At 39.3% G+C, this 11,347-nt stretch overlaps 2 protein-coding genes across 2 annotated transcripts; one reads left to right on the top strand and one right to left on the bottom strand.

Moving 5' to 3' along the window:
• Positions 1-2,832: 2,832 nt before the first annotated feature.
• On the bottom strand, positions 2,833-4,353 carry LOC132546015 (uncharacterized). The gene has a single exon (XM_060209709.1). It carries the CDS (start codon positions 4,351-4,353, stop codon positions 2,833-2,835), a length of 1,521 nt encoding a protein of 506 aa, XP_060065692.1.
• A 3,676-nt stretch (positions 4,354-8,029) lies between these two features.
• LOC132546091 (uncharacterized 29.1 kDa protein in cryB1 5'region-like) lies at positions 8,030-8,593 on the top strand. The gene has a single exon (XM_060209787.1). It carries the CDS (start codon positions 8,030-8,032, stop codon positions 8,591-8,593), a length of 564 nt encoding a protein of 187 aa, XP_060065770.1.
• The last annotated feature ends 2,754 nt before the right edge of the window (positions 8,594-11,347 follow it).

Below are 11,347 nucleotides of genomic sequence, written 5' to 3'. Positions count from 1 at the left end.
GACAGTGACTCAGACTCACTAAGACAGTGACATGGACTCACTTAGACAGTGATACAGAATCACTTCCACAATTACTCAGATTTACTGGGACAGACTAACACATGGCACAGCAACATCGTTGATTAACAATCCGGTCATTCGGGCAGCTATAACTGAATATTATAACTGTGAGGTAAACAGACAGGGGACAAGTGTATTATCGACCGTAGTTTTATCTTTGTTATCACGCAACTTAAATATTTGTGCATTTTAAGGTGAAGACGTGCAGCGAGGTTGATAATAACCAACCCGGAAGTTTCGTGTTGAGCAGGGTGATCACCGATATGACCTCACCTCTTCGTTTGTAAGATCGTGATCAATAACATTGTTGTGTTGCCAAATGTAGGAAATCGATCTTGTGGCATTGAAATCTCGACTTACATGAACGTGCACGAAGATTATTACTTTCAAACTTTGTATACTATTGTCAGAAAATATTCCAGTGTTGACTACCTGTCAGCATTGTTATGAACCAATCGAGTTACGAGTGTCTTTGTTGGGTAGCTAAAGACAAAAAAACAAATAAAACAATTACAAAGTGATTTATTAGGGTGATTGTATACTTTGTTACAAAACTATTTACATAGAAAGTTACGCAAGGAGAAGAGCCAGAAAAGGACTTTCGCCTTCCGTCTCGACATTCGGCCCAGTCTCCCTACTAAAACCTTAAATTTAATGCTTGAGACTATTAACTCTACATATAAGTCCATGTAATTCGTACAGAAAAAATATACGATTTATATGTAATGCTTTTAATATAAAATTTCACTTCAATAGACACTGTATTAAAAATACATAATTTTCAGAATCCAGTCCCACTATCACATTTTATCTGCTATTGGCGGACGTGTCTGTATGTCTTTCTTGTGGTCCATCTGTTGGTATGGGGCGGAAAATGTTACACTCAATCAATTTCAAAAATAATATACAATGGCTACATAATGCAGGTCGAGATATCACGATTATACGCGGTTTTAATTTTTGACTTTGTCGCGTTCGATACCGACCAAGTAAACAATTGAAATCGCAGATAGATTGTACAAAAGACACACAAATGAAAAGGACCTTTTAATGATTTAGAGTTAGATGCAGTAGAGTCATATATTCTATAAACCTGCACCTGAACCGTGTCACTAATCGAATGAATTAAAACGTGGAATGCAGACTACGGCAAACCTCGCGGACGGAATTCATAAATTGTTTATGATTGTTGGTTTTTGATATACAGTTGTAATTTGTATTAAAAATAGGTTTCCATGTACATCTTTACATGTGACACTTTTAAAATTATCTAATTTTGGTACCTCTAACACAAGTGATAGTAGGATAGAAATTATATAGTCGGCCCAGGTCCTGGGTGATGAAAAAAATAACTGTTCGTTAGTAATCAACACAAATATGGGGGAAAAACTAACTACAAATACGAACTGTCTGTCCAACAAACTCCAAGAGATAAAACGATGGTTCTTTTCAGACAATTGCTAAAAACTACATTTTGAAAATGTACGAAGTATGAAAAGGGAAAGACAAGATAATTGATCACTTAGCATATCCCACCAGTATTATCCTTTGTTACGTTGTGACTGGTAACTTCCAAGAAGACGCATGTACTTTCTTTTTGCCATCTCACTTCGCACGGACCAATTCCTCAGTTTTTTTCATGGTAGTTTTCTGACACGAAAGACAAGTGGGCGTTTAGAGGCCAATAGTAGTTATGACGGAAATATCAACACTACTTGCCCACTGTGAGGGATAAGAATCATGCAGTGGACTTTATTGGTGCGGGTTAAGAACTAGTCACACACATCTTTCTCGAACTTGTGCTAACTCTGATTGACCACATGTGCATGGTACAGGTTATATACGGGTATGCCGATAGACGGTAATTATATATTGTCTGGGTACAATTAGTTCAAATATTATTATGTCATGCTAACATGGTTTTGAATGCACAGATATATTAAAGTCGATGTTTTTAACTCTCGCCAGGCAACGACATCGACTGTGCATACATATAATTGTTGTAAGAAGTTTGTTAAAGGTTAACCATTTGAACCAATAGGAAATAAAACAAAACCGACACTCAAAGCTTGCAACACCTGTCTACGGCTATGGATTATTCTGTTTTAAACACTGACATTTTCACTTTCAAAGGATAACATTCTATGTAGACTTATCCTGCAACTAGCACCGCCATTGTCGGAATACACCTGCCATATGTAATTTTGCTGTATTCGACAGTGACGGAAAACAGCCGTGTTTTTAACACGTGCGGTAGTTCGACATAATTACTCTCCGAATTTACTTAACTATTACGTTTAGAAATATGAAAAAAAAATTGTTGAAATAAGCGATTTTACATGTTGTAATGAACAAGTTGATTTATGAAAATTCATAAAATCACTGTTATATCCGATGAAATTTGGAACTATGTTTCCGCGCGGAGCAATGATTTTGACGTCCGTCATCAGGCAAAATTCAGCGCAAGGTCAATGTCATGTTGAACAACAAAATTGTGAAAGTTTCAATGGTCTGATTTTCAGTAAATGTTGCAGGAAAAATAGAATACATTGTCAGTGTCTTAAAATATAAGCAGAGGCTTGCCACTTTTGCCTTTCTTCGCCTTCGCCAAAATACTGCTATTTTATGACATTGACCATACATTCTCTCTATATACAACTCCATATCGCGGCCACAAACTGGTTACTTTCGCTGCTCGTGTTGATGTAGAAGACATGATGTCATTGGTAAAAAATTACTAAACGTCTAGTAAACTATTAGAACGGCCTCAAGTTAGTGCACTGTAACGACGAATACAAAGACTTGCAATCCGAAAGACAGTAACAGCAGAGATATTCCGAACAGGTTGACCAGACGAATTCCATAGCTGGTTTCTTTTTCCTGACAACAATCACAGAAACATCCGAATGTTTTCAGAATAAAATTGCACCATGTCACCGGAGAACATTTGCAGTGATCACAATTTAGTGTGCAACAAAACATCGGAAACGGAATTTCACATGTACAGAAGAATTCGCGGGGTTTGACTTCACAACAGTAGTCAATGTTACGACAACAGCAGCATCGCCACCATTGGTTACAGCATCCATCATTACCAGTGACGTAATCATAACTCACACAGAGACGGAAGATGGCGCTCACACACGCACTGATGCTTGCCAACAGTGCAAAGAGGTTAATGTCCACTTTGTTGGGTGGACATTTACAATGGAATAGCAACACTATCATAATGATTGCTTGGGGTATTTCCTCGCAAAATATGGTTAAACAAAGTTCACTTTGTCCTGACAAGATCCGGAAAACCTTCTTCCCACGAACGATAGTAATTGTTTCCATGGTGATATTGATGCACTGAATTATTGCTATAAGTGACCCTAGCAACATAAAAACTGTCAGTGATGTCCAAATGTTTACAGTGTCCAAGCATATGGATTCCCTGGCCTTTGTATTGCTGATGTTCAAATACTCAAAAACATCTTCGTTTTGGGAACATGCTTTGCTAGTCGATTCATCTTGCCGTACAAACGGAGACGGTCCGGAAGCACCTACAACCCAGTCATTGGCCAGATCCCAGAATATCAGTAAACACGTCACTAAACGCAGAAGCATGGCAAATCCTACACCGCGTCGGACTTTCTTCTCACCTTCGTCAACATCACTGTATTTCGATCTGTTCATCTTTCTTGTCGAGCCATTCGCCATTCGTCGATCGCGGTAGATGTAGTTATTTTCGTCGTATTTGTCTGTTACCTGGTTGTGGCCGAAGTCTGTATCAAACATGTATCCCCGCTGAACTGAAGCCAGTGACCCATCACTTCTTCTTTCCGGTTCCCTGTATTTCGGCTGAAACCCCATATTGTCATATGCGAATTTGGGTCGTTCGTCAGAACCGCGAGATGACATTGATGCATATCTGGTTTTATCCCCAAGGTAACGGTCTCGGAAACTCTTCTGGTACCGCGGGTTTCCGTTAGGGACTCTAGTAAATCCCATGTGGTCACCATCTTTTCGCGGTAATGGTCGAACTGGTTGCTGAATCCCCCCAGGTGGGAAAAAAGTCCCACGGTCTTCTTGAGCGTATCTTCCCATGTTGCCGTTAAAGGCAGTTTCACGAAATGGATCTGGACTCCGTCCCCTCGAAAACGAATGTTGCTGGTCCCAGGATGGAGAAGTAGTACCAATTCCTATTTGTGGACTCCGGTGATCACGCGTTCTTGATGGTGGAAAACGTCCATCAGCTGAGGTGTCTCGATAATGCCCAGTGTATCGGCTATAATCAACAGGGGGATCCATTCTCACTCATAAACTGGAAGTCAAGCTTCTTTTAGCTAGCAATCAATGCACTACTGCAATTACTTTGTACTAGTGGTTGTCAATCCTTTGTTACGTATTGTTAGGTCAAGTAAGTTAACACGAGCGTCGTTTTCACAATAATTGGCAGTCTGAATCAATCCCGATAACGTTGATATCACATGATACCTATTCCTACTCTCGTGCAATACAAAATCCGGACAGTGGATTCCACAATAACACATCAACGTTAGATAAATGTTTCTCTCTTCCTGGTAATACTATGGGTACTTGTCTGTGCGTGTTGTGTAACAGTGTATACGTGTGGCTACCAATAACTACCCATATGAACAGATAGCACGCCTACTTCGTACAACACTGATAACAAGCGACAATTGCCAGTCTATATATCTCTACCTTCCTAAAACGCCTCAGTCACTTGTCTCTGCAAAATTGGACTGTTATCAGGGATCCATAGATTTGCGTGTATTGTTCTAACTTTAAGGTATTTTGTATTGATCAATAAATAATCGAAGTGCATTATTAGGCCCCATGTTTAGAAAGACACGACAATCTTTGAATGATTTATGTGTGTTAAGGTTTAATGTTATTACAATGCAAATTCACGTGACCTTGCAACGGTTTAAATCTTGACACCTGCTGCAGTAAAAACTATGTATGTAAATAAATTCCTACGTGGGTTCTCTTAGATAAAGCCTGATAATTCGAGACATGTGTATTCTCGTATGTCACTCATATAGATTTGTGCACACTAGGCACATATGTGACAAACCATTGACAGTGACAAGATAATCAATACTTGTAATCAAAGACGAGGACCGTTGGAGATTTTAAATATCGGTGCATTTAAAAGATATTCAGATACACGTACGTGGTTTAAATAAACTTTATTTATCTTTTTCAACTTTTATAATTTTTTTGATGGTCCGAAGGGGCCTTAGTGTGTGAGGACACCAGAGTGCACGAGGAAAACCATCAGAACAGGCCGGTGACCCCATATCATTTCACCTCCGTTCCGGGAATCAAACTGCGGGCACCTAAGTCAGTGAAAGACAAGCGCGTTACTACTGTATCTAAGTGACTTTTCATTGTTTGTTTGTCCGAGGTTACCGCGCCATGAACAGCCAGTGTCCATGAGGCGGAGTCTTTTGTGACCACTTCACTGAACACAATACGGGAGGCCCTTCACAGGCCGTTTAGATCTATGAGGATGGAGTGTCTTGCCCAGCGACAAAACCGCGACGTCAGAGGACAATCCGCTTTTTAAAAACATTTCATACTTAATTATGACATACTTGACAGTATGTATAACAAGATGTTCTAAAATATTACATAAGTCAAATATCGTGACAGAGAGAGTAGATTACACGTGGACAGAATCAACATCATTTCATACATGTGGTACACAATATCGTGACAGAGAGAGTAGATTACACGTGGACAGAATCAACATCATTTCATACATGTGGTACACAATATCGTGACAGAGAGTAGATTACACGTGGACAGAATCAACATCATTTCATACATGTGGTACACAATATCGTGACAGAGAGTAGATTACACGTGGACAGAATCAACATCATTTCATACATGTGGTACACAATATCGTGACAGTGAGAGTAGATTACACGTGGACAGAATCAACATCATTTCATACATGTGGTACACAATATCGTGACAGTGAGAGTAGATTACACGTGGACAGAATCAACATCATTTCATACATGTGTTACACAATACCGTGACAGAGAGAGTAGATTATACGTGGACAGAATCAACATCATTTCATACATGTGGTACACAATATTGTGACAGAGAGAGTAGATTACACGTGGACAGAATCAACATCATTTCATACATGTAGTACACAATATCGTGACAGAGAGTAGATTACACGTGGACAGAATCAACATCATTTCATACATGTAGTACACAATATCGTGACAGAGAGTAGATTACACGTGGACAGAACCAACATCATTTCATACATGTAGTACACAATATCGTGACAGAGAGTAGATTACACGTGGACAGAATCAACATCATTTCATACATGTGTTACACAATATCGTGACAGTGAGAGTAGATTACACGTCACAGAATCAACATCATTTCATACATGTGGTACACAATATCGTGACAGAGAGAGTAGATTACACGTGGACAGAATCAACATCATTTCATACATGTGGTACACAATATCGTGACAGAGAGTAGATTACACGAGAGAGTGGTACACAATATCGATTTACACGTGGACAGAATCAACATCATTTCATACATGTGGTACACAATATCGTGACAGAGAGTAGATTACACGTGGACAGAATCAACATCATTTCATACATGTGGTACACAATATTGTGACAGAGAGTAGATTACACGTGGACAGAATCAACATCATTTCATACATGTGGTACACAATACCATGCCTTAGGATGATTATTCCATAATGAATAATGAGATAACAATTTACAATTAAATCACGTGATAACAAGAAATATGCTTATGGGGAATGTAGAGCTGTTATTACAAATGAGTCTCGTGAGAGAAGAAAATTGGGTAAATGGGGAGGATTTAATGGGGTTAACTGGAAACAGGAATATAATTTCAATATCTTTACTATTCCTGTATTCCATCTAGGCTACTTTTCAAAGATTTAAAATCTCGGTTCGACAGCATTCCGTTTTCTCTCGGCTCCTTAATAGTTCTAATCCAGTATGTTTTTTTCACCACAGTGTTAGAGAGCCAAATAACTTAACTGTAAACTATTAAAAACACACAGATTATGAAAGATATTGGTATTTAGAATTTCTGTTGTTTTGAAAACTTATATGTATAGTAATTCATGTTAAACTTTTTTCGTATTTTTACGTTTTACACTCTGCCATCTTTATTAAATTGAAGGTCACCAGATACCACACTGGCATGACACATTGGGTATTAGAACTGACCTCGACCTATCTCTAAGCAACAATATAAACTGTTTAATTCTGTGGGGCCATGTTCATCACAATAGTAGTGACAGGATCACATTTATTGTTATATTTATCGTTACATTTATTTATTTTACATTTACTGAACAATAACACGAAGTAAGGGAGACAACCAATTTCTTTGTAAAACTTCCATCTACAAATATTTTTTTTGATTCGAGAAGACAATTCTCTTAATGCATATTGGAGACATAACACGTGGTTGTGTTGGTCACACTTTACTGAGCTACCACGGCCTCAGATTCTTTGATAAATGCATGTTTTTGTCATAGTAGTTTAATTGATGTATCGATCCTGGAATCAAATTTCAACTGTTTAATTTATAAACTCAAACGCAGAATAATATGTTATATTGGTATCAAATCTGTCTCTGCAATATACTATCTCTATGATGACACGGTGAATCAGACAATCGGTCGGTCAATCAGGATTGGGTTCAAATTCAGTTTCACAATTTCCATATTGTGTATTAAGTCAACTATTCGCATTGATGTCTGTCACACACTTATGACACGTGGAACTGATCAAATGCCTGACAATTTACGACGCAGTGCGTCCTACATCACCGGAGGGGTTTGGCTTCTGGCGTAGACAACTCTCCGTTCCACCTCAAAAAGCTCACTAATGTAGCACGGTGACGGCCTGTTGTTGTAGCATAAATGGAAGAAAAGATGATGTGTAATTTTGTTGCGGTAACGCACACAGGTCAAGTTTACTGTAACGTTCTCCTGGCCGACGGTACACCCGAACGTGACCGTCACTCTAACGTGCTCCCGGCCGACGGTACACCCGAACGTGACCGTCACTCTAACGTTCTCCCGGCCGACGGTACACCCGAACACAACCGTCATTGTAACGTTCGCCCGGCCGACGGTACACCCGAACGTGACCGTCACTGTAACGTTCTCCCGGCCGACGGTACACCCGAACACAACCGTCACTGTAACGTTCTCCAGGCCGACGGTACACCCGAACACAACCGTCACTGTAACGTTCTCCCGGCCGACGGTAAACCTGAACACAACCGTCACTGTAACGTTCTCCCGGCCGACGGTACACCCGAGCACAACCGTCACTCTAACGTTCTCCCGGCCGATGGTACGCCCGAACACAACCGTCACTGTAACGGTCTCCCGGTCGACGGTACACCCGAACACGACCGTCCGGCCACTATCAAATCTGGACTAATCTATGAATACCACTTCAGACCAGTCCATGTTTAATGGTGAATCGTTTATGCCTCCTGTACCATGCTAAGCGCGCAACCCTGTGACGTCGAAGCAAAACTGGACGTTTAGCGGTACGTCGCGGGCGGATGTTGGCCTCATGCAATCCGTCTCGTAGCAGTCCTGAAACTGACCCTTCGAAGTCCTGGAATGCTTCTAGCGGTTATTGAAAAGGATTGGAGCCGATTACGCAAATGCGATGTCCATATATACGAATCTTACTGAAGTGACGTCACACGCTGACGCCATCAGAAAATATTCTGATTTTTTTTTCTGCAATTCTTATGTATCCAGTTTCTTCCTCCGTTCGGTTATATGGTCAAGTCTACATATGGTCAAAAATTATAACTAAGGAAAACGTATCTAAATAACATCCAGATTTTCTCAAGACAAATAATAATTAGTCATGTTCTGTCGTGTACCCGCCAAGGAATGGCTTTTTAAAGATGGCGGCGGGTTCAATTAACAAAAGGTAGGTATACATTTCAAACTTGAATATCTGTTGTTTCTAATAATATTTCGACAACGGCAAACACTTTTGAAAACATGATAATGTGCAAACAGAAGTCCTTGTAAATCTATCACAAAATTGCTCCATAAAGCCTCTACACCCCTGGAACATGTCATATCAAAAACTGAAGGTGTCATATGCGACACCTTGTGAACAAGACGAAAAGACTAGTATCATCCTTTGATGTATATAAAACGAATCTCTGGGTCGCATAACGGTATATTGTAATGGCTTTGAAGTTGGGTGCGTATCAGTCTCTGATTTGTCAGTTTTGGCCCCCTATAGCCAATCAAATTACTCCGTTTGTGCCTTCAATATTGCCATGACATGTCCCAGGGATTGCAGAGAACGAAAGTGACGATAACCCCTGAAGTATCGAGGATGTGTTTATGTATAAATTGTTCACGCTTCCGAAAATAACTGATAGAGAAAAACGTACAGTTAACTTCCCAGAAGCATGCAAAGGAGAACCGAATACTTACACGGTAGAATCTTAGCAATGTGAAAACATACGACTGGGTACAATAACAGCTGAAATACTAGACAAAATGCTTATGAACGATCTATATACAGACTTACACGACTTCTCTCGGAAATTATTTTCTGCTCTTTGAAGCTACAAACCAATAAGTATAATATTTGAAGTATACAGACTTATGTCTCAGCATACAACAGGGACATTATTAGCACCACTGGGGCTCTTTGTTATTGAGGAGAAGTACTTTTGAAATAAAAACACACCTGACACATGTGACCTTGAAAGTGGACCAGTGTTATTCATTTGAACAAACTTGGTTGCCCTTAATCTCAACATGCCACAAGCTAGGTTCAATATCAGTAACTTGAACCTCTTATTATCAAAAAGCAGTGTTCCACGGCATAACTACCTGCAGTTACCGCTGGGCAAGTGACCTACAGATTAAAAGAAAATAAAAAAGTGTTCCTCTTTTTGTAACAACAAATCTATCGAAATATTCTCGCATAATAAACGTATCTGTCACATTATGTTAATCATGTTAACGTTTATAAGACAATGGAGACTTAAATATAGCAGCAGCAGCAGCAGCAGAAACAGCAGCAGTAGTAGTAGTAGTAGTAGTAGTAGTAGTAGTAGTAGTAGTAGTAGAGTAGTAGTAGTAGTAGTAGTAGTAGTAGTAGTAGTAGTAGTAGTAGTAGTAGTAGTAGTAGTAGTAGTAGTAGAGTAGTAGTAGTAGTAGTAGTGGTAGTAGTAGTAGTGGTAGTAACAGTAGTGGTGGTGGTGGTGGTGGTAGTAGTAGTGGTGGTGGTGGTAGTGGTGGTAGTTGGTGGTGGTGGTAGTAGTAACAGTAGTAGTAGTAGTAGTAGTAGTAGTAGTAATAGTAGTAGTAGTAGTGGTGGTGGTAGTGGTGGTAGTGGTAGTAGTAACAGTAGTAGTAGTGGTAGTAGTAGTAGTAGTGGTAGTAGTAACAGTAGTAGTAGTGGTAGTAGTAGTGGTGGTGGTGGTGGTGGTAGTAGTAACAGTAGTAGTAGTGGTGGTGGTGGTAGTAGTAGCAGCAGTATTAGTAGGCTATATATTGGAATTCGGACTGACCCAAAAAATTATAACACGATGATTTCACTTAATTTTCAGTTAAATTCAACTGGTGAAATTAGATAGGAGGTTTGAAATAGGCAATATTAATCGCTTTACAAAATGACCGCAAAGGCTGCTATATAGATTTTTTGGGAAGGCCAACAACTAACAATCCTTTGTCTCTCTATGTCCTTAACATTCCCACCAATATCAAGTCACTTCCAACTAAATAGTACCAGTTGAGCTTGAGAAGAAGTTTTAAAATGTGTCACTTTTTTCCGATAGATCGTGGCCACGGCTTATTGGATTTCAAGACCCGAAAATAACATGTTGTCATCTTTCTGCTCAAGTTTCAGATATAAGCAATCTGAATAAATATATATGTTCATCATCATGTACCGTATGTTTCAAAGGTATTCTATTAATATCTTATTTTATTGAGTTTGGGTTATCATGTTCAGCTGACCTTTATGATAACACACAACTGCTAACTAACGATAAGTTAATTTTCAGGAATATTAAATACAATAAACCGAGTCTGTATAAATTTGAAAGTAATTAGAATTGAGACTTGTAATCCTAGTCCTGGATATTTGAATATATATGATATAATAACTGTTGAAAACTTTAGTAACCGCGTGCGCTCTCAGACCCACGTTACCTTTACACACGAGTATTGTTGTAATTC

The sequence above is a fragment of the Ylistrum balloti genome, unplaced genomic scaffold (assembly GCF_031769215.1).
Source record: "Ylistrum balloti isolate Yb309-2 unplaced genomic scaffold, AGI_CSIRO_Ybal_v1 Utg369874, whole genome shotgun sequence".
NCBI classification, from domain to species: Eukaryota; Metazoa; Mollusca; class Bivalvia; order Pectinida; family Pectinidae; genus Ylistrum; species Ylistrum balloti.
This window is presented reverse-complemented; position numbering and strand designations above follow the sequence as displayed.